General features: G+C 40.8%; 1 protein-coding gene and 1 non-coding gene across 2 annotated transcripts; one reads left to right on the top strand and one right to left on the bottom strand.

Annotated features, from left to right (window-relative positions):
• Nucleotides 1-24: 24 nt before the first annotated feature.
• On the top strand, nucleotides 25-27,293 carry TBC1D31 (TBC1 domain family member 31). The gene is given in 25 exon segments (XM_054189826.1): nucleotides 25-184; nucleotides 186-271; nucleotides 1,041-1,065; nucleotides 2,077-2,223; nucleotides 2,812-2,927; nucleotides 4,770-4,948; nucleotides 7,966-8,117; nucleotides 8,547-8,706; nucleotides 8,943-9,143; nucleotides 10,341-10,517; nucleotides 11,346-11,425; nucleotides 11,528-11,674; nucleotides 11,935-12,068; nucleotides 13,083-13,216; nucleotides 13,811-13,990; nucleotides 15,002-15,234; nucleotides 15,854-16,006; nucleotides 17,168-17,303; nucleotides 18,206-18,298; nucleotides 20,066-20,206; nucleotides 21,567-21,761; nucleotides 22,349-22,499; nucleotides 23,400-23,516; nucleotides 24,921-25,067; nucleotides 26,131-27,293. Coding segments are annotated over 24 exon segments (3,357 nt in total). The 5' UTR covers nucleotides 25-110; the 3' UTR covers nucleotide 25,067; nucleotides 26,131-27,293.
• TRNAM-CAU (transfer RNA methionine (anticodon CAU)) lies at nucleotides 26,553-26,625 on the bottom strand. Its single transcript has one exon. It is a non-coding gene; the product is annotated as a tRNA-Met (tRNA).
• Nucleotides 27,294-27,307: the final 14 nt, after the last annotated feature.

Genomic DNA, 27,307 nt, shown 5'->3' with positions numbered 1-27,307 from the left:
GGCCCCGGGGCCGCCGGGCGGGGCAGTTCCAGGCCGATATCGGAGTTGGGGGGGGAGCGTCCGCCTCCTTTCCCCTGCCCCCCACCGGCGAAGCGGGAGCGGGCCGTACCATGTGTGCGGGCCCCCCTCCCGCCGCGGTGGCCGTTGGAGGAGCCCTGAGGGGAGGTGGCGAGCGCGGCGGCGGCGGGCCGAGGATGGAGAGCTCCGACCTGGGCGGCCGCCAGCAGGGCCCCATCTGGCACCGCAAACCCGGGCCGGCGGCGCGGCGCGGGTAACGGCCGCCGCGGGGCCGGGGGGCGGCGGCAGGGCTCAGTGCCTCGGCTCGCAGGCGGGGCTGAGTGGCCGGTCCCCAGCGCTGCGCCGCGGAGGAGAGGCTGAGGGAGCGGGCAGACCGAGGGCATCGGGGAGCGGGCAGAGGGGACAGGGCCGGCCGGAGCTCGCCTGAGCTTCTGTAGCCTGGAGGTGCAGCGCGGGGATACCCGGGCAGATAACGGGGGAAAACGTTGCCCTTGAAGGTGGAGCAAATCCCTAAGGCTGTGAAACCTCCGTGCTCAGAGGCCCTCACAACTTGGCTGGGCAAGGGCCTGGGCAACTCTCCCAGTTTAGCTTTTTTTTTTTATTTAATTTTAATTGAATGAGATACCATTGGTGAATTCCCACGAGAGTTTAATCAAAGTGTTAAATACTAGGAAAATATTGCCTGGCCCAAGCTGAAGAGCAGCAGTACGAATGCTACTTTGGGGTCCGGGTGTAACGTTTGACATGGGGGACCTGGGTGCAGCTCCCTGAACTCCTGACTTTATTCTCCTGGGTTAGTTTAGTGATAAAGGAACTTTTGAAAAACCAAGAGCAGTGCTGAGTAAGTCCTGGGAGATGCTGTAACTACACTGAAAAGTAGTCACATTTCAGGGTGTTTTTAGACCTTGTGTCTTTTTTATGACCCTGAAGAGCCTAGCATCACTAAATTTTAATTATAATTTAAATAAATTAGCTTAACATCTTTCTAATTTCATTTTTATGGCCCTTCCCTTTTATTGCAGAAAAGAATGGGCTGAGCAGGATGAGGTAAAATTAGTTTTGTCTCTAGTCTGGACTGTGGCTGCATGACCCTTCTTCCGACATTCACTCACACTTTGTACATATGCCAACAGCTGCATGCCAGCGCTGGTTTGCTTATTCTGCTCTGTTGGCAACTGGCGTCTCAGATAGCTGTCAGCATCTTAAATAGCCATGGTCAGAGTCTTCTGCAAGTACCCTGCAGCCTTTATCAGCCTGCCAATATGCTGTACAGTTTTAGACTCTAAATTTACATCCATCTGATGACAGAAAATAATTGGTTGGCCCAGTGTTACCCAAGAAATCCAGGTGTAGCAGATCTCCCAAATCTTAATCTCCTGCTTCCTGGAAAACCTTCCTTTTATGGTTTATTCTGCACCTGGGCTTTGGTTCTGCATCTGTCTCCGTTTTATACTAATAGCACAGTACAGGAATAGAATGTGAAAAAAGAGCAACTTTTGTTCCATAATATTTCAGATCAATAATGGTAAAAATGGCTTGCTTCATGCTTTTGAAGACTTTGGAAAGAAGTGGTATTAAAAGTGGCTCTCCCCCCACCCCCGTCTAATCCAAGTGGTTTCTTACAGTAATTCATAGCTTCTCAGTTTTCTAGTGTGTTTCTTTACAGTGATAACAAAGAGCCGTGTTGCTTGCTGAGTGCTGAATTAGGCTTTCAGATACATCGGTGGGTCATACATCACCATATATGTTAGTGTTATTCGTTAACAATATAAATGAAATTTGGGTAACTAAGAGCCACATAAAAGGATCATGAATGGTGGATTTCCCCCATCTGCTTTACATGTTTTCTAACTGCCTTCCAAATAGTGAGTGGCTTTCTTTGTTTAGTGTATTTTCATATTAGAAATACGTGTTTCTTATGGAATAAGAGTTTTCCCAGAACACTATAAATTATTAGAATTGTAAAACCATAAGCTAGGAACATTTGAATCCTAGGTCTTGAAGAAACATGTTCCAATGAAACGATTCTAAGCATGGTTCTGCTTGCTTTCTTCACAGAGTTATAGTAAACATAATTCACAGTGTCAAAGGATACCATTCAAAGACAATACGTTTTCTGAATGTGGCTTTTGACAGTTCTGGAGATTCTCTACTCGCTGGAGACCACCAAGGGAATATATATGTTTTTGACTTGAATGGAAACAGGTAAGAATATTTCTATCAAGACATTTTAATTGTCTTGACATCTGTAACATTCAGGGGTATGGAACTTGCCTGGACAGCATGCCACAGGTCTGGTTTTAACCCACAGTTTTCCATGAAAGTGAAAATAGTCATTTGCTCAGAGCTGAAACTGCAATCCAGTATCTCATGTAGGCTCCTTAAATATTATTTTATTACTTTAGCTACTCTAAAAGATCAGAAGTTTGTAATTCCAAACTGAACAGACAGCAATTTCATAGAACTTAAGTGATTAAATACTACCACAAGAAGTTATTCTTTGGACGGTACCAATCAATTAATAATATGAGCCATGATTTACAATAAACTAGACTAGTATTGTCATTTGCAGAAATACATTAATCAGTCTTTTCAACTTTCTACTACTGAATTTTAAAATATTAACACTGGTTTTAGATTTATTATAATTAGATATGATTTATTTGCTCCCTTCTTTTGAGTTAATTTGTTTTTTCTCTCAGTGAAATACATTAAAACTGATTAAGTTATTACTCCACTTGGCATTATGAACCAAAGTTTCCTAACACAATGAGAGTGTGTATTTTCAAATAGGTTCAACCTTGTTCAGCGAACAATGCAGGCTTGCACTGCTTTGGCATTTAATCTTCGCAGAAAGACAGAATTCTTGGTGGCTTTGGCAGATTATTCCATTAAGTGCTTTGATACAGGTAAGGAGAAATTTATAGGCTCACTATCTGGATTGCTATGAAAACCTATATCATTTTAGTTTTGATCTCAAGTTTTTTTGTAAGTTGTTTTGATGGAAATCTTACTATGTATTTCATGCTATCTGTCCAAAAAAGAAAACTTTGGGCCCGTGTGGGTTATAGTCCTGTGGGTAAATGAACACTTTGCTTTGTCAAAGTTTCTTGCTCCCACTGAGTAACGCAGGTGTCTGTTCCACTGAAATCTATCACGGGATCGCAGTTGTGTGTGTTGCCTTTTTTAAAGCAATTCTGTATATGTTTGCTTAGAATGAGGTTCTCTATGTAAAATCAAACCAAAATCAGTTTGCAGTATGTTAGTTTGCAACTGGAACAGTTATTAACTGTATTTACAGTAAAATATTTGACCAAAGTGGCAATATATGCTAAAAGAACTGTCAATACTTTTGAGTGTGCAAGTAGATCTGTATCCTTGTTCAAAAGTGATATTTAAAATTAACTTCACAGGCCACTTGTGTGTCTCTTGTCTTGATCAGAAGTTAAATGGTGAAAGGCATTGACAATTCATTCTTCATAAATTAATCTAACCCTATCAAAAAGTGCAGTTGTAGTGTTTCATATCATCTGCAATTTAAGGGTTTGAGTCTGATATTATCCATGAAGATTTTAATGTAACACTGTTGCCCACTATAGAGGAAGAGTCAGAGTTAAGGTCTGAAATCCCCTGTGCTTTTTTTCCTCCTTTCAACCACAGTGAGACCAAACTTAGTTTTTGGATGCACTTAGAGAAATCTTTCTCATTGTTCCACAGAGCATGTTTATATGATGCCGTTTCTGTATACCAAGAATGAAGAATATTTTAAAAGATAAATGTTATTCAGATAAGTCAGTATTGGGTAAACTATCCTTAGAGGTGTATTAGATAATACATAGTTGGTGGGCTCCATCCATTGCTTTGGAAGCCATACTCTGTAATCCCAGGTCATCCTCCCATGGGACAATAGCTTTAAGTACTCAATTGTCTGTAAGCACAGCAGAAAGTTTGACTGTTAGGCTTTATGAGCTGCTTTATAGCCATTTCCCATCTTTGATGCCACAACAGTAGGTCAGCTGGAACCACCCCGTGGGCTGTCAGGCAAACTGCCCAACATAAATAGTGTAATTGCCACAAATGCAGTTTGGTTGCTGAGGGAAGATTAGTGGTCACGCAGTCACAAGTGGGAGACAAAGTCGTCAGAGGAACCATTTCCTCAGTATGCAATACACAGCACAAAAATGTTTTGGACTCTAGAAGAATTAATGAGGTGTTGTGTTCTGACTGTGCTTTTCTATAGTCATAGCCCGTTGTCATTAAACCTTTCTTCCTTGCACCTGTAAATAGCTGCGTAATCATTCATACATACTGTCCACAAGTAAAAACAAGTGGAGAATTCTAACTAGAACGTTCAGTCTCAACTTCTAGAGATTACCGTGGGTGTTCACATCAGATAATCTGCCTATGAGGAATGCCGAATTCACCTGATCACAGTGTTCATGACTTTAAGATTGATTCTTAGTCTAAATTAAACAAGTCTGTGCAAGTTGGCTTTCTGTGTAGAACTGAGAATAACTTATGAAATCTGTTACTTGGAGAAAAGGAGATGATTATGTTTCTCTAAGGCATAATAACTACCTGAAGACTGATAACCTTTTTTTTTCTTGTTTGTTGGGCTGTGGTGGTACATATACTAGGTATGCTTAAAAGTCTCTTTCACAGCACAGTGTTGGCAATAAAGAGTAAAGTAGTGGTTATTTCACTTCGAATGGCTTTCATATGCTTTTAATTTTTTTCATCAACTCCTGCAGAAACCAAGGAGCTAGTTAGTTGGATGAGGGGACATGATTCTTCAGTGTCTTCCATCTCTGTCCATGGCTCGGGCAGGTATGCCATCACTACATCCAGTGATACAGCACAACTGTGGGACTTGGACACCTTTCAAAGAAAAAGAAAGCTGAATGTTCGTCAGTCTGTGGGTATCCAGAAGGTGAGTAAAGAGCAATTGCTGAAGGGCAAACAAGCATACCTCAGTAGGAGTAACACCCCATGTTGAAATCACAGTACTTGAAAATATTTTTGAAAATACAGCTGAATCTTTTCTGTGTTCTTTGGGCATATCTCCATAACTGTCATCCTATTATGTCACCCAGACTACTGGAATCATGGCTCAGTAGTTGCAGAGATCTGCTGGGAACTTTTAAGGAACCTCCATCTTTGAGTATCTTTTGAGATACTCAGAACTTAGTTGGATATGACCTTGACTAACCCAATTTAACCTGGAAGTTGAAGCCATCTTCCAGATTGATCCTGCTGTTGCTGTGACCTGGGGTTGGGCTTAGAGGACCGCTGGAGATTGATTCCAACCTGAATGATCCTGGGATTTAAAGCTGTTGTGAAAAAAACAGTTTTGGTGTCATAATGGTAACTTCAAACCAGTAATCACCACCTACCCCATTCAGCTGCTTATTCCAAAGACGGTGTTCTTCCTGTAAACACTAAGCACTGAATGTGGGACCAAACAAAGCTGAAAAGTAACTCAGCAAAAAGAAATTGCTGTTTTTCAGCCTAGTGGTTTCTTTGGTTCGGTTTGCTGCACAGACACTTATACTGGAACAACATAGGGGATGAGAAGGATGACATGTTTGTGTCGGGGAGTGGTTTAAATAGGTCTTCCTTAGTGTTACAGTGCTTTAAACAGGTCTGCCTGCGCCACCAAATGTCAAACTTTGGCATAAATATTGCAGAAAGTACTAACACAGTGCCTGAGCTTTGGTTACACACGTGCTGCCCTGCAGTGAATAGTCTTACAAACACCACTTCAAACCAAAGTTCTCATCAGACTGGTCACTAAAAAGCCATGCTGATTTTGCAGAGAACTAGGCTATTCATTTGAGTGGCTTCACCGTGTTCTAGGTCAGGCAGAAATTTTGTCAGCCTGAAATAGTCACCTAGCAATTACTGTGGAAGATCACGCATACGTTTTTGTTTGTTTGTTTGTTTTATTAAAACTGTTGTGTAGTGCACGTTGCTAAAATAATTATCATGTCTTCCCTCCAAAGGTGGCTGCATTTCTTTAGTGGACAAGATTTTTCTACTGCTCAGTATTTTTCTTTGTGTACATTACGTGTAGGAACTTCTTATTGATAAACGGCTCTTGGAATTTGGTAGGATCAGGATGTTACAGTATGGAAACAACATTTAAATCCAAACAATAATGAGTATGGTTGAATGAATAAATCACTGTTTAGGAATCAAGAGCCTGCACTTTTGGTTTGATTCTACCATTTCTGACAGGACATTATGCAAATAATCCAATTTATCTGGATTTCATTTTCCTGTATTTAGAACAAAGATAATGATCCTTACTGCCATGCCACAATTTAAGACATACAGATAAGTGTTTTTATAAAGATCAGATTTATTATTAGACCATAGCCCTGACACTCGCTGTCCAAAGTTGGATTCTTACTTGCTGTCTGAGCCATCATAGTAGTGTCACACCAATCTCTGCTGTGTACTTTTTGGTGCCTCTTTACTTAAGCCCAGTTTGCAGTCCAACGTATGCCTTCTGTTAAGTTGGTACTGGGCAAAGCTAATTTAGAAAGACAGAAACTGAGCTGCACACTGTAAGAACAGTGGGTGAAAAAAATAAGAAAGAGCTAAGAGAAGACATCTGTAATAACCGTTTTCAAAGCCCCACTGCTTATTCAAGAGCTGCTTGTGACCTTTTTTTTCTAAGGCAAAGTAGAAAATGAGGAACTGTTCAGTACTCCGGTTTACCAAAATTTAAACTTCATCCATCTGCATGGTAAGCACCTGCTCTCAATTCATTGTCTAGAGTTCCTCAAGGTCGCTGAAGGAGGACAGGCAGCTCAGTCTGTTTGAGGATAAATGACTCTGGGAGGTGAGGTGACTCTTTCCTCACAGGTAACTTTTGCTCTCTGTCAAATGACTAATTTGGCCTGAACATCCAACCCTCAGTTACTAACATTCTGCAAGACGAATCCCATCCCATGTATCCAGATTCACAGATTTTCAAGGCCCCAAGAGACCATTCAGACAAAACTCTGAACTTTGTAGTACTGACTGTTAATCTCAGACAGCGAGTACTTCAGGTAGTCCCTCAATGTTCAGATACCATAAGACATTTTCAATTTAACCTTCAAAATTATAGGTACAGGAAATTTGCTGAAGCTGCATGTGCTGCTGCCAAAATAGGACCTCTGATCTAAACCAATCATTTGTCATGAAGCAAGAATGTATCTGATGACATCCAAAAATGTAAACAATCCCTTTTTTTTCTTACTGAAAGAGATCACAATGAACAATAAAAATGATCAGAATAATTGAAAAAATATATTTACAAGCTTTTTGGGTTTATCTTCATTCATCTTCACAGTAAAATCTGCATTTCACATTTGGAGAATATATTGCTAAACTTTCTACAATATTTTTTACTTTTAATAGTTGTACGTAAAACTAAGGAGGTTAAGTCTAAAAATGAATGCTTCATAGAGTGCATTTGCAGTTTCTTGGTACTATTTGAATGCTGAAGCTTGTTTGTAGAAGATGCAACAAGCGGTTGCTGAGTGAGCAGTTCTGAGTCATGTCTCACAGTCCCTCCTGCTCCTGGGTTCATGTTCCCACTGTTTATATCATGTCCTCTCTGGCACTCATCAGAAACCTCCACAGGGCAGTTTAATAATCATAAAAATAACACAGATAAAGATTTGTGTCATTTCAGTGAGTTAAATTGGCTTAGCAAAGGATACAAGTTGTGAACCAGTGCAAGGGAGAGCAGGCCTGGCTGGGCTGTGAGAGGGGAAGGGGCCCCGCTGCCTGTGAGATGTAAGCCTTGCATTGCAGCTGCGTTACGCACTTAGAGTAATAGCCATACTGCCGTGGTTTCGTGCTGTATTTTACTCTGCCGTGCCCCTTGGTCCAACTTAAAGGGTACTTTCTTGACAACATATTCCATTTCCTTTCTTTTCCATATTCTTCCAGGTTTTTTTTCTTCCATTGAGTAACACCATCCTCAGCTGTTTCAAAGACAATTCTGTTTTTGCATGGGAATTCGACACTCTTCACTGTAAATACCAGTTGCCAACGCCTGTAGAAGGTTCTGCGTTACTTTATAAGGTCTTTGCGGTTACCAGGTGAATTGCTATTTTAAATATTCTAAAGGTGGACTACAAAAATTGTGGTTTTAAAACAGGTTTTCTTACCTTATTTATAATGTTTTATGGAAGTATTGAGCTATATACTATGATAAGCTTTTGAACTCTGCTGTGACTGATACTTTGTCAGCAAGGATCAATAGCAGTTTTTATTACAGTCCCATAGCAGTTGAAATAAAGTAAGTTGATTTTTAGTGACTATTAAAATAAGGTTTAAACTGTCCTTTACAAAAGCAAATTTTATTATTCAGGAGCTATTTTGTTCTTTCAGGAGAGTTTGACAGGAATAATGACAGATTCACAAGTTATTTGAAGGCATAGAAGGAAATGTACGATCTCTTTCTTTTTAGCTAATACTAACTTAGATTATACTATTCTGATGGAAACTTTGCCTCACCTGTGATGCAGAGATGGACGGATTTTTGTAGCTGGTGGAAAATCAAATCAGCTTCACTTATGGTGTTTAGAATCAAGGAAGTTGATACGAATAATCCAGATGCCTTCAAAAGTACGAGCTGTCCGTCATCTGGAATTCCTCCCTGACAGTTTTGATGGGGGCTCCAATCAGGTCAGTTTTTTTACACAGCTTGAGACTGGAGTATTTGGTTAATTGATTCAACACGTACGCTTTGAGGGCTTTTGGGGGACACTGGGGATATGGGCCCATAACATACGAACGTAAAGTTACTGTGCTAAATATTTGCTCAGTTGCTCTTTTAGCTTAATGGAATGTCATTGCTGAATTGGGTGTTCCTCTTTGTTTTACACTGACAATATCAATTAATAAATCCTTTTAACTTATAGGTTCTTGGAGTGTTAAGTCAAGATAATATTATGAGATTTATCAATATAGAAACATGCAAACTTCTTTTTGACATTGGGAGTCATGAAGAGGGAATCAGCGCAGCAGCAATTAGCCCCAATGGACGGTATATTGCATCAGTAATGGAAAACGGTAGCCTTAATTTATACAGTGTCCAAGCTTTGACTCAAGAAGGAAGTCAGGTAGAGTGTTTTAAATTTCTTAAAACAGCAGTAAATCCCATTCAAGTTGGTACTTGTCTACATAACTTTTGTTTCAGCAGTAGTTTGCAGACATGTGTTGGAGTTCCATATTTAGCACTACATATATGGAAAAAGTGGTTTGTAGAGTTCCCTTCATAGTTACTCCAGCCTGTCAGGTAATACGATGTTTTTAAAGTATATATATCACTGTGTTTCTGGTGTTGGGAGGAGGGGGAGATGGTATTTCTTTCTACAGCAATTCATATGGACCAATTTCTCTTTGTAATGACCTTTTGGGGGAGATGGAAATAGCATAATTGCGCTGCTTCTGTTCCGTTTCCTATAGGAAATGTTTCGCAACTGATGCTGTCTTAAACTGCGGGCATGAATGGTGTTTTTGTTACTGTCATTTTGTTCTTCTTATTGTGTTATTGGATACCGCATCCATGATTATTGCACAATCACACTCCTAATCCTTCCTAAATAACAAACGTTCTAAATACCAGTGCTTATTTTATTAAAGTAATTTATTAAGGAGAGTCAGGTTTCTAAATCCAGAATTCCATGTATCTTTAATCACCACGTCTTTGAAGTAAACAGTAGCCAGCTTTGGATAATGACGGAGTTGAAGCTGAGGAGGGATGTGGAAAGATGTCACACGTGCATTCCATTTGCACTTTTGTTGCCGGTTTGACATGAACTGGGATATCCACTTTGTTACTTGCTTTCCCAATCTCCAACATTAAATTAGTACCTCCCTGACACTGAATACTAATTAAAGTTTGTAAAGGTCTTTTGTATTCTTTTTAACTGGTGCTATAGAAATGCAAAATATTTTAGTGACATTGAGAAACACACTAAAGTAAATAACCTGAATAGTACATGATACACATTTATACTATCCCAATTATATTTTAGTGTTTGCTAAACAAGGAAATAGCATGGTGTTTGAGTTGGTTTGGAAGCTACATAAACCTTCTCACAGTCTTTCTAGTTTATTACAGCAATTTATTCACTGGCATACTTATTCAGGAGTATACAGTCCATATATATTTATTTATGGCATAAACGGGTCACTGTTCTTCTTGATATAGCCATCAAGCTCAAAAATATGGCATATAAAATAGAGTAAACATCAAGTTATGGTGGTAGTCTGTTTTACAAGATGTTAACTGAGTTATTTTCACTTAATATTAGCCTCCACCACCCACGTTCAAAGTAGTAGAAGATTGGTCCAAGTGCACGTCAGCGGCAAACAAACTGACAATGAGAGTGACTTCAGGAAGGTCAGAGCGGCCTTGGAAATCCAAAGGAAGCAAAATTCAAAGCAGATTGCTAAAAATGCAAGTGAACACATCACTTGAAAATAAAGAGGTAGGAAGAAGTTGCCAATATCTTGTGCTCCAGTCTGCAGCATTTAAATTTCTTTGCAAAAAAATATTTAGCCACATACTTTAAGGAATAAGTTCAGGCACTGATTCACTTGGAGTTTTGAATGGAGAGGGGACTGAGAGAGTTTTAGTAACATGTGCCCTCTCTCTGTTTAGCCTGTACTCCTGTATTATGTGACACAGCCAGAGCTGCCTCCAGTCAGCTTGGGGTACCTCTGAAGTTCTTCAAGCAACTTGTGACACATTTGGATATTTGCTAGATCTGATCTGCTTCCCTGCTGGCACTTCTAAAATGTCTACCTAGAAGCCATTTCATTTTTTATTAATTATTTAGAGGATGCATTACTGTTACAACTATTTCCCTTCTGTCATCACTGTGCCATCTTCTCTCTGTCTTTTATCACATGTATGTACATTCTCTCATATATATACACATACATATCTCTCTATATATCTCCTCCTGTAACATTCATCACAGTATGATCTATTCCTTATGTCAATATTCTTCATGGGTTGGCTATATCCATCATTTAATTATATATAGTTCAGTCAGTTGGAGTCTGCTTTGCTTCTGACTGAAATCAATGGCAGCTGTTCTTTGAGTTCAGTAGAAGATGAATGATCTTTTGAATTATCTTTTTTGTTGTTGAAAAACCTAGGATTATGTAGAGATAGCAGTACACATTATTTATTTTTTTTTTTAAATTATGTTAGGAACTTCAGTATTTAGCTACTATCATTAATTAGAGTGCAAGGAAACAGATCATGAAAGACAAATCCTTACATTTATTGTTGATCCCCTATTTTGTAGAATGAATTACCAGGTGGATTAAACAAGAAACGTCTGCGGGCCTTATTGAAAGGATTTGGAGAATATCCAGCAAAGTACAGGTATGTTTGTGTGCATGTTCATGCTTGCACAAAATAAAATTGCTTGTGTTTACTGGCCTATGCAAGAGAAGTTGCCTGACTAAGTCTGCATTTTAATTGCAGGATGTTTGTTTGGCGTTCCTTATTACAACTTCCTGAAAACCACTTAGCATTCAGTAGCCTAATAGATAAGGGTACCCACAGTGCATTTGTGAATATTCAAAATGAGTATCCCATCAAAAGTCAGAAACTGCTGAGAGTTTTACAGAGGTAAAATATTTATTTAAGTATTATAGATTTTTATTTTCATATAGTGATCTGAAATGTATCCAATAGCTGGAATCAGCTGTAAGGAAAACTCTAAAATGAAACAGTAGTGCCCTCATGCAATTTTGTTTTTATAACTCGTATAATCCTGCATCTATCTTGAAGTTTCCAATTTTTCTATGTTGTGGTTCTACAATGCATATTATATTTTTGTTTGGTTTTGGATCGATGTTTTCTGTACCTTATTTTGCCTTTGCGTACAGGACCTTATCAGCTCTGGCTCACTGGTCTGCTATCTTTGCTGAGACGCCTTATATTCCTTTGCTAGCATTCCCGTTTGTAAAATTATTCCAGAACAACCAGCTGATCTGCTTTGAAGTTGTGGCTACAGTAGTAGGTAAGCAATGATTTTAAAAACTCAAATACGCTGCAACATGTTTAAGCTTTCCCATGCAAAAGAGCTTTTCCTGATGAAATGAATGAGGTATTTTCCTAAGAGGTCACCGGGCTCTCTTCTGAAGGTGTTGCCAGCAATTAATATGTAGCAACTGTATACTTAAAACAAAAACCTGCTTGTAAATAAAAAAAAGATACTAGACTTCCTTTTGCAGTGTTTCTAGCAAAAAAGTTAGCAGTTTATCAGTATTTGTAAAGTCAAACCAGTAAAAACAAATATATGTACCATAATTATACCATAATGACTAAAATCTCTGAGACATGGGAAAAGTAGTCATACGCACACCCACCCCACCCCCTCACGCACTCCCAGTCAAAAGGGAATGGTCTCTTTTAAAGTTTTACTGTGTTTAGTTGTCTTAAGCATGTGGTAACTCAAAATTAGACATTTGCCTGAAAGCTGGCTATGGCTGTTTTCTGAAGAAACATTCTAAATTGAAGTGCTTTGCACTTAAATTAGTTGTTGCAGCTGCTGCTAAGTCTCCAGAAGATACGCGCTGCCAAGCATACGTACCCACTTTGCAAACACATGCTGTTAGTGAGTAAGTATCCAAGTTTGCAGAAATTATTCTTAGTATGTTAAAAATTACTTGATCCAGGCTGTAGTTTCATGAGACAGAAATACCGGTTTAAGTATTCCCATCTGCCTTCAACCACTTAGTCCCACAGCACACAGACTTTTTTTCGTTTTACTTTTGAGCCAGATGAGTTCCCCAGTCTGGTTCACGGTGTACTGACACAAACACTCATGCCAGTGCAGCTGGAAGAGCAGCGTACGGTGGGAATGGTTTAGCAATAAGTGCTAGGAAAGAGGAGAGATGGGAATATCCTAAATAGGTTTTGCTGCCTAAAACTACCTCTTAAATTTATAGCCTTTATAACCAAACCTTAAGGTTGTGAGGAGTCTATCACTGTGGATTACAGTGGATTGTGTTGGGCTTTTTTTCTCTTTCAGTTAATCTTTGTCAGCACTGGTTTGAGTATTTTCCCAATCCTCCAGTTAATATCCTTAGTATGATGGAAAATGTTTTGGCACATCATGACAAGGAACTACTTCAGCATTTAATAAAATACAATGTAACTTCACAGGTAAAATTCTAGCTAACTTTTGTGTGTAAAATGTCACTGCAGTGAATGATAGTGCACTAGTCTTTCATCTTGACATAATTCTTTTTTTGAGGGAGTTTTTGTTAAATAACAGTGAGTGATATCAGATTGTAAAGAATATACGATTGCTTTCCTGCAGCTTTTCCGTTTCCATGATCATAAATCTCACATGCATGCTATTGTCGTTCTTAGAAGTCCTTTGCTTTCAAGTCCGCATTGCTTGACAATCTACTCATCAAATTACAAGTGTACTTTTTTTTGTTTTGTGGACATAGATGTGATGATTTAATTTTGTAATCCCTCTTTATCATTAGGGATGAATTTAGCTTTACAAATCTAAACAGAAGATTTAGACATCCAGTGAAATAAGAAATTTATTTATAATCACCCCATATTAATTCTGAATGTTTATGGTGGGTGATAAAATTCATCTCCAAATATTCTGGTTTATTTCTGGTTTCTTTCATAAATCAATAGATTCTTGGTATAAGGCAAGAATAATTCATATTATTTATTTAAAAGGAATGGTAAAATTGTACTAATGGATTATTTTGTCAATTTTCCCAAATAATGTAGGTTTATGCTTGGCCTCTTCTAGAAACACTGTTCTCTGAGGTTCTAACAAGAGAAGAATGGCTCAAAGTCTTTGACAATATCTTCTCCAACCATCCTTCGTACTTCCTAATGATTGTTATTGCCTATATTATATGTTCCAGAGCTCCCTTACTTCACTGTAATCAAATAGAAGATTTTGAGGTAAACATCTTCATATTTTAAGTCAGTCATATGCAAGTGTACCTACAGAGATGTATAAAACATATCTGTTGTTACTGAGGTTAGAAGGAGACATTTCATTTCTACCTTACTATATTATTACATGGTTCTGAACAACGTCATCTACTACCTGGCAAATATACAATAAATGAGTAAAATATTGAGCAATTTCCTGCAATTTCACGCAACAAGATCTTTAAAAGCCTTCATAAGCTTTCTAATGCCACTAGAAGGCATTATGTAAATGTCAGTCGTTCATCAACCACAAAATAATTTTGCCTCATTTTTGGGGATCTAATACGGACTTGTGCCAGTGGAGACAAGACACAGTCATTCTGTCATGTTGTTTCATTCTTTTGCTTTCAGATTTGCAAAATTAGGCAGTATTGTTTGACATTCTCTGAAGCGGAATGAAAATGTTTCCTTGTGTTTAACTTTCCATGGGAGGAGGAGGTTTTTTTCATATGAAAACATCTCTTTAGGCAAACAAAGAGTTCAACCTTGAAAATGTGTTTGTGAGCAGTTAGTTTGACAGACATCAAACAGACAACATTATTGCTACGTTTAATAATAAACAATTTAAAGATTTTCTTGGTGAATAAGATCTTTGACGGGAATAATAGTCCTTCAAGAAGAGGAACTCCTAAGCTTCACGTTGGAACACCAGAAGTCGAGGGAGGTTTACCCAGTGGTAGGAGTGTCTGTGCGGGCAGTTGGACACTAAATTCGCACCTGGCTTTCCAGGCCCCTTACGCAACTGCCGTTTGAAGAGGAAGAAAAGGACCAGAGCATACTTTTACAACTTGAAGAGGTTTGGGTCAAGTCATTTGAGACAGTGATATTTTAATAGTTGGTAGGGCTAACTTAATAATCCCTTTTTAAATCGACTTTTGGAATCTAGATCTTGCTAATTTACCTAATTATTCCCCAATAGGTATATTAAAAACTTGCTTAATCTTTTGTAGAATGTAAATGGAAACATGTCTCTTACAGTATTTCTTTCATCATCGTAACAACCTGGACATTAGCGTTGTGATTAAGGAAGCTTATCATCTTATGGAGACTACACCTCTAGATATCCATCCACAGCGTGTGCTTGATGACTTCATACCACTTACAAAAGGACAGTACCCTGTATTTAATAAATATCCCAAGTTCATTGTGGATTATCAAACTCAGGAACGGGAGAGGATCAGACAGGATGAAATTGAATACTTACGAGAGAGGTACTAATGGGAAAGTTGAAGACAATATCAGGCTGAGAGGGACGGGGGGGGACAACTGCCTTTTTCTGTTGTAACGTGTACGCTTGAGAAGAGAGACAATTAAGAAAATTCGGGAAGGTGACTTTAAATAGATGCTAAAGGTTATTGGTTATTTGGTTTGACACATTTTGAAGCTAAACTGGTATTCTTATCTTAAACAAAAAATATTTGTTGATTCACAGAAAATATTGGGCCGCAAGTCTTCAAACTTGAAAGCTTATGAGTTAGAGCCTGAATCCGTGTTGACCTTGTAGTGTCCAGCTTTATGAAGGACCAGGAGTTTGTAGCTTGCTATTGAAATCAGTGGGTGCCATGGTACCAAGGCACCTTTAGAAGCTGGTATTTGTTAAGAATGTGAGGAGGAAAATGTCTGCGCTCATCTGAAATGCCCTGTTGTCTGTAACAGTCACTATTGTAACTCTTCCTCCTGTACTTTATCAGCACATAAAGGGGATGCCACACTCTTTCGTGACATCTCATTTCAGCAGTTCTTTGCTAGTACAGTCATCAATTTCTTAGTAATCAAATAATTTTTTTATACTTGGCTTGAATTATTAACATGTGATCTCCCTCCATTTAGACAATTAGCGCATGAATTAGAAGCTAAAGCACAGGAACGGAAAGCAGAAGATGAAGCCTGGTATCGAAAGCAGGAATTACTTCGAGAAGCTGAAGAACAGAGGCGAAAAATGCTACTGGAAGAAGAAGAGAAGCTGGCAGAACAGAGGCAGAGGTATTATAATATAAGAAGCATTAGGGGCCTGGCTCCTGTAGCCTGCTATTACATTTTTAACCATGAGTAAAGGAGAAATAGCCACTAATTTGTATAAATTGCAATGTGGGAAAACAGTGTGGTCTGGTGGGTCAGATTTTGGTGTGCGAATGAAGTGATCTGGATTGTATTAGTGCTTTGCCTGAGGGAATACAGCAGATTAGAGGCCAAGTCACCTCATATTTTTGTCTCAGCTCCCAGCCTTTTGTCTGGTCTCTTCCGGTTTTGAATGCTCTTAAGCAGTCAATTGCTGTGTGTTTGCACACTGAGACTTCAGACTTGCACTGTGGGCAGACTCACTCTGCAAATTTAAGAGTCACTTATAGCATCAGTGACTGTACGTATTCTTGTATTCCTAGTGGGTTTAGAAAACAGACTGCTTTATTTATCAGTTGCTGAGCAAAGGGTTGTGATAGCACTGAAGCTGAACTGTTAATTTGTACACCTTGCAGTTGTGAAGGTTTAAGAGAATTTCAACATCTCCATAGTTTTTTAAATCAACTACAAGTAATCATAGAATCATCTAGGTTGTTAAAGACCCTTAGGACCATCAAATCCAACTGTTAACCTCACGCTACCAAGTCCACCACTAAACCATGTCCCAAAGCGCCACGTCTACAGGCACTTCTCTTCAACCTCTGTAACCTACAGGGTAAGGGGTTTTTTTTTTAAAATAAAGAGGGCAGTGAGCCTTTCTTTGCAACTAATTCTTGAGTTTGTGGTTTTGTTTCTTGAAAGAGTTTGATGTTTTCCAAATAAACTTAGGCCTAATTTTGTGCAGAAAGAGGTACCAGGACAGTGGCAATTATTCTAAGGAATACTTTCCAGTTCTGGATCATTGCAGTAGTAAACTAGTGCTTATTAAAGTAGAACAGAAACAGAGCACAGGACTTCAAAGCTTAATTGGGGGCATTGCCATTAGAGGATGTCTGGGAATTTAATTTTGTCTCGTAAATGAAAACTGGACAATTTACAAGAATGAAAGCAACTGCCCCAAGCTTTATAAGCTAGAGATTAGCTCATAGTAGCTAATGGATAACTGCAGTGCGAGTTTGTGCTCTTTGGTATTGACCTCTTATATATACACAAATTCCCTTGTTTCTGTTTGTTTTGACTTTGAAGACTAGCTGCTGTGAAAAGAGAACTGAAAGTAAAGGAGCTACAGTTTCTAGATGCTTCGAGAAGGCGCTTTCTGAAATACCAGCAAGATCAGCGTCAAATGGAACTGAAACGTCTTGATGACGAAATTGCACGAAAAGCTGAGTATTGCTCAAGCAATTCTTTTCTTGAAGGTTTATTAGTGAAAATAAACAAGGAAAAAATGCATAACTAAAATTTCAGTTGATATACTGTGATTTGTGAGCCCAGAGGTGTATTTAGCATGACATGGACTGCTTTAAGTGGTAAATGCATAATTTAACAGTTTTATTTGGCACTGACTATGTTCCACTGTCTTGCTTTAACTGGCAGAATTCCCGAGAAAAGCCAGATTCATCTGTATATTGGCAGTGTTGAAAAATGTAGAGCTCCTTAAAGGACTAGTGAGTTCTCAGCTGTCTGTGAGCTGTATGTCCAGATTGCTAATTAACTCTGCCATTGATTGAGAGGCTCCGCAGTGGCCTCTGGCCAGGCCTGGCTCTGCTCCCGTGTTACTAGTTTGAGCACTGTGGCATGCAGATGCTGAGAATGGAAGCTTGTGAACCTCGTGGGCACAAATTGAGTCTTTGCAGGGCCATTCCTCGTGTCTCAGCACCACACTTTGCAGAGCGCAGTGCAGCTGCCTGTTAATTTCCACAGTCAGGGCACTGTAAGGTCTGTTCGCTCCAGCTCAGCACAGGTTCTGCTGGGTGCAAAGTGGCCACTTCCCTGTCTGTGTACTGTCCTCTGCAACGTTCTGGGCTCAGAGACTCCTTGTTCAATTCGGAGCTGCATCTGGCAGGTTTATTAGCACTAGATCAAGCCTGACGTTTCCCTGACGTGCTTGGCTGGATGCAAAACTATTCCTGTGCCTCTTCTCCACCTTGCCCTGTACTTTTGATAAGCAATACTTTCCATCATTCATGGTATACAGAAAGTTAACCAGAATTTAGAAGTAGGGTGTGGCTTGGGGTTTTGGACGTTCTTCTTGATATCGTTGTTTCATGTGTTTCTCTTCTCAAGGCAACCATGAGAGAGCAGGAAACAGCTGCTGCTCTTCAAGATGTAGAAGTACAACGGATGGAACTTGAATCACAAAGGCAGGTTTTTGAACAGGTAATTATTAGGGAACTATACAGATGTTTATATTTAATGGTTCTTCCTTTGCAGTTCTCAGACCCAGTTGTGTTCATTAAACCAGACTTTGTGAGGAAAAAGGGGACCTTTTTTTTTTCCTTTTCTTGTCTGATACCTTTTTTAGAATAAACCCTCTGTTGATAAAAGCATTAGTAGAACTCACTATTATCTGCTTTTTCCTGGTAGAAAATACCCATATCCTCCCCATTTTATTCTTCTCCTGTGCAGAGGTATCATTTGGTTGCTGCAGGCTTTAGCTGTGTGCTCAGCTGGTTGAGAGAAGCGAGGAACATGTAAATAAGAAATAAGTCTATAACAATATGTTCCTCATCCCAGAAACTCCCACCTTTTCCTCTGTGGTATCCAGATATATCTACATTTTCTGGAGGGAACAGTATAGCAGATTGATGTAGTTGATGAAAAAATGTCTAATTGCCAACAACATCATTAAGCAAAAAGGAATGGATGGTTCGTGGGGAATGTGCCGTTCCTTTCTCAAACGACTGACTTACAATTCAGAAAGATCACTATTCAGTAATAAAGGGGTTTAATCAATAATACTATTTAAAGTTAAATATGAGTTAATTGTTATAAGTAATTAATTACTGAAAAGCAAGGCTGCCAATGGAAGGCTTTAGCAGTGTCCATTTCAGTTAGAAATCGTAAGTTAAGTGTTTAGAAATCACAGCTACATGCGCCGATCTTGTATACCTGCAGATCCATCCAATGGAATGTAAGTAGAAGTGGACATCCAGAGAGCTAACCCTTATTTTGAAGCATGTGTCTGCTTCTGTTTGGCTTTTTAAAGCTTTTGGCCATGGACTTTTTATAACCCATGCAGAGCATAACTGGGCTAAATTCTTTTAGCATTCATTTATTAAATACACAGCCAGCTGTATTGTGGCTACATAACGCAAACCAGGCTAAGCTCATTTGTGTTCCAGTACATGTAAAGTCAGCTGTTTCAAGGAACTAATTGTACAGTGATCATCCTCTTTAGGCTGGAAAGGTAGCAATTATTTAACTAACTGAGGACGTAGGTCTGCCCACAAGAGTCTGCGTAGACAGAATTTGCCAGCCCGTGCCCTGAACTGACTGCTTTCCTGCCATCAGTGGGGGGCTGTATTCAAGTCTAGAAGGCCATGAATGTTAACTTTGCTGCAGTACCCTGCTGACACAGCTCAATGGATTCCTGCAGGCCTGGGAGGGGGTTATGTCTTCTCCAGGAAACTCTGTGCCCTGATGAATGTGAAGAAAAGGTGGTGAGAGTTAAAATTCTATTTCTAGATCTGCTGCTGATTCGTACTACTTTGGCAAATCATCTCTGTATTCAAGCTGCAGATGTGTTTATTATAAGTCCCTGTACCATGCAACGTGATTTATATTTGTGAAACATTTTGAGGTTTTGGCTAAAATGTGCTGTAAAAGTGTAGAATATTTTCATGATGGATCTAATTCGTTTAAGTTGGAATTCTGCTTTTATGATCCACTGTAACCCAGGGAATGGAATTACATCAGTATCAACCTGCTGGACCACTGTGATGACTCAGGCTTAGTGTAATTCCAAGTGGATAAAACAGCAGGGGCTATATCACTTTCTTGGACAGTGATGATATGTAGTGGGATGAGATGTGTGGATATATTCAAATACTAGTTTAATGAAATTTTAATAAATGTTAAAGAGACAGAATTACAAATGTGGGTTAGTAGCTTAGCAACAATAATTTACATTTGTGTGTTTGGCAGCATCTAATCAAAGATCAAGAGGCAGTTACAAAGGAAATGAGAGAAGACGTGGATGCCCGTCGAAGAAAGGTGGATCTAGAAGATCATCTCGTTCAGAGATTGATGGAAATAGATAGAGAAGAAAAGCAGAAAGCTCAGACAGTAAGATGATTGGATCTTAACATGTATTTTGGGGAGTTATTATGCTAACTAGTACAAGTAGTACTACTAGTTAATAGTATTTTAATTGCATAAGCTACTTCAAGTTAATATGAAAATATGTTCTAAAGAAATTTAATTTCTAGATACCTATATTAACAGATTATGAAGGTATGTTTAAAGTTTTGAGGTTTTCAAAAATCTGACTGAAGTGTCCAAACAGCTCTGTAATACTGGTGTTCTCTGGGCCTGCCATGAATATTAATTTTTCTTTACTTCTCAGAAGTTAGAAGGCATATAAGACTCAAAAGTGCTTTTCAGAATAAGTCATCCTCCTGTTAAGGAACATGTTTTATTTGTAACCGTAATAAAACAAAAGTAAGCCTCAAAGGAACTTTCAGTTGGTAGTACTTGGCAGGAAATTCAGCTGTAGAAGCTGTCTTCTAGATCACAGTAATGAATGTCTGTAGCTTGACATTAGGAATTGTTCAGATTTTCAAGCTCAGAACTTGTAACTGCACAGTTGGAAAAATAGTTGCAGCTAACCCACTGCCCATATGCTTGGCATCTGCATTTATATTTTGTCTAGAAATAAACATATGGGGCTGAATTTTTGTAAACAGCCTTCGATTTTTGGAAGCAGATGGATGTGGGTGGAAGGATTGGCATCCAGGTATCAATCTTCTGTTAATGGCACCTGTAAATCGTATTAAATCCATGCTAGAAAAGCAAAATCCCCAAAATCATGGAGAGAGTTGATAACGTCATTCCAAAAGATTTTTAAAAAAAAAAACAAAAAAAAACCAAAAAAAAAAACCACCACAAAACAAAAAAAAAAGACCCTCAGTAAGGGAAAGAATAAGAAGGATGAAGAATCATAGAACTGCCTAGGTTGGAAGGGACCTTTCAGATCATTGAGACCAACCATCAACGTAACTCTGACAAAAACCACCACTAAACCATATCTCTCAGCACCACGTCTACCCGTCTTTAAATACCTCCAGGGATGGTGCCTCAACCACTTCCCCGGGCAGCCTGTTCTAATGCTTGACAACCCTTTCAGTGTAAAAATTTTTCCTAATATCCAGTCTAAACCTCCCCTGGTCCAACTTGAGGCCGTTTCCTTTTGTCCTATCGCCTGTTACTTGGGGAATTAGCAGAAGAAAGCCCTGATAAATGAGGCAACTTGCTGTAATGAATGGGGGAGTGGCACTGCAGGTGCAGTCTCCCAACAGGGACATCTAACAGTATCGGACATCTCCAGTATCGGAGGACACTTCAGTTCGTCTTACCTTATCTGTGTGTAAGTCTGTGTACTTGAAACAGAGTAAATGGATTCCTGGTAAGAAAGATGTTTTATTAGGTGGCTGAGGAAAATTTAGCCAAAGCAGAGCAGAAACGCATTGATGCCAACTGGAGGTTGCGAGCATTGCATAAACTACGGGGTGATGATTGGGACCGCAAGAAGCGTCACGAAGAGATAGCCAAGCTCCTGCACGACAACAGGGTGAAAGAGGCTGAACTGCTGAAGGCCATGAGGGAAGCAGAAGAAAAAACGGTATTTGCATTATTTCTTCTTCTAAGTGGGACTGGCACAAATGTAACCATCTTCTGCCTATAACATAGAATCATAGAATGGTTTGGGTTGGAAGGGACCTTAAAGATCACCTAGGTCCAACCCCCCTGCCATGGGCAGGGACACCTCCCACTAGACCAGGCTGCTCAAAGCCCCATCCAGCCTGGCCTTGAACACTTCCAGGGACGGGGCAGCCACAACTTCTCTGGGCAACATGGTACAGCATAAAACTGAAAGGTATTGAAAAAATATTTTGTTAAGAATCTCCTTTCCTGTTTTACTGGACGTTTCTGAAAGCAAATCAGCGAGGATGGTTTAGGCTTAGGAAAGCATATTCCTAATTCTGTAAGTTCCTCTCTTTTTCTTTTCTTTTTCTCTGACACAAGATTTTGACCTTTCTCCAGGTGTTTGAATGAGAAATTTTTCAAAAAGAAACATTCACTCAGTTTAGTAACATATATTTTGATTTAAGGGTGAAGTGTAATCTGTAATAATCCAGATGGTTTAAATTGTTGCTTTTTCCTTGCAACGCATCCTTTGAAGACACATTTAATATCTCTGTTGCACAGTGGGAAGAAGTTATACAGAAAAAAGCTCAACTGGAAGAAGAGCAGAAGGCGGCTGCTGCTGCAGATGAACACAGGAAGCAGTTTTTAGAGGACAAAATGAATGACGCATTAGAATTGGCTGAAAAGCTGCAAAGAGAAGATGGCTATTTTGGTGAGCATGTAGATGATGCAGTTCTCCTGTGGGGATGTTGGCATGAAGCATTCAGCAACTGAATACAAACTCCGTGTCCGATATTAGGGATAAACTTTAGCTTAACTCCTTTACATAAGTACTTTTTGGCAGTATTCTTTCATGAAACCAATATATCAGGCCAAACTTGGAATCTCAGTTTGATATCTATCAGATGCGGCAAAATAAATGGCATTTTTGGTAGGAGCACAGATTTAGATCAGCTTAAACCAATCGTAAAATCACATACCTTAGAAATCCTCTGACAAATAATGTAAAGAACAGCAAACTCACTGCTAGTGAGTGACTACGCCAAGTGTTTGTTCGCAGGAAAAACACATTTCTGCGCTTCCAGAATTGGCCAGTACATCCTTCTCAAATGCTGCATTTTTGTGTTTTTACAGATATTTCTCCTATTCCCCCATCTCTGCAAGGGTCACACAAGATTAGTGTTAAGATTAGGTGATTAGTATTGCTTTGGGCGAACTTTTTCAGACTTTGCCCTTATTTACCTAATGTTTTTAATATGGAGTAATTTGCAACTGCAAATTATTAAAATGGGTGTCTCCTAGAACAGCAAGTACGAGTAGCCATATTCCACATGTCTTAGTGGCCCATTTGTCAGAAGATTAATTACATAGGAAGAAACAGCACATATGGAGCTGTAATTTCTTAAAATGAAGTGCAGTGATGCATAGCTTTGACCCATAGAGTAGAAACATTGACTTCTAATTCTGAGCAAATTGTACTTGCCATTAGCTGGAGTGAGTGAGTGTTCCAGTTTTGCTTCCTGGAGAAAAACTGTTTCACCTCAAGCTAGAAAAATTCACTAGAAATTTAAGCACTTAATTTACAAAGACTCTTTCTCTCCATTTCCCCCAGAGAGACTGCGTGATTTAAAGGCGGGATGTACAGGGAGAGGGGTAGAACTCCAGCAGGTACCAAGGTCTGGAAACATCTGTCTGAATGATTTGCCGCCATCACAGTCATCATCACACAGTAAGTTTCTACGTTAGGGCTCTCCTTTCTTTGACGTTTAATTTCAGAAGCATTACTGGAACACCTCGTTGTGCGATTGAGTCATTATTAGTTGTGTAGGTGTTTATTGGATAGTAAACCAGTTTATTGTTGTATTCTATTCCACACCTGAAAAAAATGTCTTTGCTACCGGGGCGGCACAGGTAGGAAGTGCCTGAAGTGTGTCCTCTTAAACCTCAGCCTAGTTTAATCCTGTTCTGACCTGATCATTTTACCTAGGCTTTTTCTGTCTTCAGAGTTATCACAGAATCATAGAATGGTTTGGGTTGGAAGGGACCTTAAAGATCACCTAGTTCCAACCCCCTGCCATGGGCAGGGACACCTCCCACTAGACCAGGTTGCTCAAAGCCCCATCCAGCCTGGCCTTGAACACTTCCAGGGATGGGGCATCCACAGCTTCTCTGGGCAACCTGTGCCAGTGTCTCACCACCCTCACAGTAAAGAATTCCTTCCTAATATCTAATCTAAATCTCCCCTCTTTCAGTTTAAAACCATTACCCCTTGTTCTATCACTACACTTCCTGATAAAGAGTCCCTCCCCATCTCTTCTGTAGGCCCCCCTCAGATACTGGAAGGGGCTATAAGGTCTCCCTGGAGCCTTCTCTTCTCCAGGCTGAACAACCCCAACTCTCTCAGCCTGTCCTCACAGCAGAGGTGCTCCAGCCCTCGGATCATCTTTGTGGCCCTCCTCTGGACCCGCTCCAACAGGTCCATGTCCTTCCTGTGCTGAGGATGATTTGGGGATGTTGAGAAGGTGTGAAACTGTCTTCCGTCAAAATCTTACTGAGAGTTACAGTCAGGAATTAGTCTGGAATCATTTCCTCTGGGCTGTCCTAGCCACTGTGGCCAGTGAAAGACAATTTAAAAACATATGTATCTTATGTACAAAACTCTGCACACAATGGGAAACACATATCGATGGACCTGCCATAGCAGCCCAGCAGCATCTGACCTTTTTGTAACAAAACATAGGCAGCACTTTCAAAGAACGTGCTCCTACAGGTCTTAGGGCTGTCTCACATAATAACGTCAGAGGTATCTGTTTGCCAATAACCATCCATAATATTTACAGAAAACCATTAGTTGCGATATTCATAGAATCAGAATGTGTTGGGTTGGAAGGGACCTTTAAAGGTCATCTAGTCCAACCCCCCTGCAGTCAGCAGGGACGTCTTCAACTAGATCAGGTTGCTCAGAGCCTCATCCAGCCTGGCCTTGGATGTCTCCAGGGATGGGGCCTCCACCACCTCTCTGGGCAACCTGGGCCAGTGTCTCACCACCCTCATTGTAAAGAACTTCTTCCTAATGTCTAATCTAAACCTACTCTGCTTTAAGGTTATTAAGTCTGTGTTTCTTGTACTTAAGTGTCTTTAGACAGGAGAGGAGAAGATCTGGCGTTGCAGGAGCGGGAGCTGATGGCAGAAGTCAGACGGCTGAGACAAAAGCTGACCTCACAGGCTCAAACTAGGCATCCTCCAGCTCGGTTCACATCTACGAAGTGGACGCCTTGAGGTGGTTTGCTCTGGACCTCGGCCGTGCTTTCAAATTATTAATCAGTGAAACCCTAAATATGTATAGTAGGATTAAGGACAAATCATAGATTCTTTATTATAAAGGTCTTTGGAAATATTTTTATATAAAAATAAAATGCTAGCTAGAAAAATGTGTGTTGTTTGTAACCTCATTATTTTCTTGGTAACTATAGTGCTATTTTTACTTCTAAAATAAACTCATTTTTTACCATTAAGTTATTACACTTGCAGTATTTGTATGCTTTATTTGTTCTGGTGGCTGACGTGACTTGAAGAAACAAACAACTGTTAAAACGTTGGTTTTGTTGGTGATGTGTAAGGGAATTCTACAAGTTGCAGCAGGGAAGTTTGCAATTAGTGAAACAAATCCTTTCTATTGAGAGCCAAACACCGAAAACACGGCCCAGAGAGGCCGTGGAACCTCCGTTGCTGGAGATACGTATAATTGTTACACGGTTTCATGGGAAAGAAGGGGAGAGAGGATCTAAATAAACACACTGTGTTTCATGCTGCTAGGCTGATTTTCACTGGCTAATGTTTCTGACCCAAGAGTAGAACATTATGCAGTGTTATAGTAAAAAAGAATGAGGCAAAATAACGTGACTCATTCATAAGTGCCACACACGGTGCTGATACAGGGGTAGACCTGGCTCTGTAAAAATAAGAGGCCCCGGAAGGTGTCAGAGTGGGACAGCTGGTGGTCCCCGTGGGTGCACTCTCTCACCTGGGGCAGGGAGCAGCCTCCCCGCTTCTCGTGAAATTACATGAAGACGTACGTACGCAGAGGTATTTGGTTATCCCTGCATTGGCATCCTCTGCGGCTGCGACCAGAGACATGAGTGGCAGCCGGGATCCACGGAGATCTCATGGCAGAGCTCAGCAGAGCGCGGGGAAGAGGCGTAGTTGCTTTTCAAAAGGGATTAAAATGCAACAAGCCAAGCTCATCTTTGGGAAACAGAAAGGAGTAGATGAGAAAATTGTGAAAACTGCCTTTTTTCTGACAAGGGTCTTGGAGTTCACATTGACTATTTCTCTATTTAAAGGGAAAGAACGAACCCACGAAGGCGTCGGCTGGCACCTTGGGCCACGCGTGTACAAACTCCGGGTCGCTGAACACGCTACCGCTGTAAAGGCACAAACCGCAGCGTCCCCAGCAGGCGGGAGCCGCTGCCCCGTCCTGTCCCCGACGCCGCTGCCGCGTCCTCCTCCCCACCGCCCCCTTCCCAAACGCCGAACGGGGCTCGCAGGGAGTCGGGATGCAGAAAACCCGCTGCCACGGCGCGTTTTTGAACAACAAACGTTGCGGAAATGATTTCCGTGAGCCCACAATCAGGAGATGCAGGCTCTCCCCCTGGACCTGCAGCTTCGTAAAATCACGGCAGCAACAAGAAAGCCGAGGGGTGACAGCGCGGTTTTGTCGCAGGTAAAAATGCCCGGGGAGGGAAGAAAAACAACTGCCCGCCTTTGCCCCGTGTGAGGATCGAACTCACGACCTTCAGATTATGAGACTGACGCGCTACCTACTGCGCTAACGAGGCGGCTGAAAACAGCTCCCCCGGGCTGGGCCTGGAGGCTGGCCCTGCCCGAGCCCGGCCACCGCCTCAGCCCGAACCGCGGGAGGGACGGCACGGCACGGCACGGCACGGCCCCTCCTCCGGCTTCTCTAGCAGGCTCGGTGCCCGAGGACCCAGCGGTGACCGCCTGGGGCCTCGGAGTGACCGTGTGGGACCCCTCAGTGACAGAGTGGGAGACCGTGGAGACGGTGTGGGGCTTTGTGGTGACTATGGAGCTCCAGGGTGACCGTGTGGGACCTGACGGTGACGGTGTGGGATCCTGTGGTGGCCCCATGGGACATGGGAGTGACCATGTGGGACCCCAGGGTGACCATGGGGGTTCCCTGGGTTGACACCGTGAGGTCTCATGGTGGCAACCTTGGGTGGCCTGTGTGGGCCCTTCTGTGACCATGTGGGGACCAGGGTGACTGTGTAGGGCACTAAGATGACCATGTGGGACACTGGGTAACTGTGTGGGACCCAAGGTGACAGCGCTGGCCCTGGTCAGGGCGGGGGGTGACGGCCCTGCTGGGCACAGGGAGGCCTCGATCGGCGTTGACAGAGCGCGATCTTGCACGCCAGGTTAATTAGGCAGCATCATTTTCGGCATAATTGCGCAGAACAGGTCAGTAGATAATTAGTGACTTTTGGCGGCGTCTGACAGCTG

Source organism: Rissa tridactyla, chromosome 2 (genome assembly GCF_028500815.1).
Source record: "Rissa tridactyla isolate bRisTri1 chromosome 2, bRisTri1.patW.cur.20221130, whole genome shotgun sequence".
NCBI lineage: Eukaryota > Metazoa > Chordata > Aves > Charadriiformes > Laridae > Rissa > Rissa tridactyla.
Note: the sequence above shows the minus strand (reverse complement) of the source record. Positions and strands in the feature narration are given on the sequence as shown.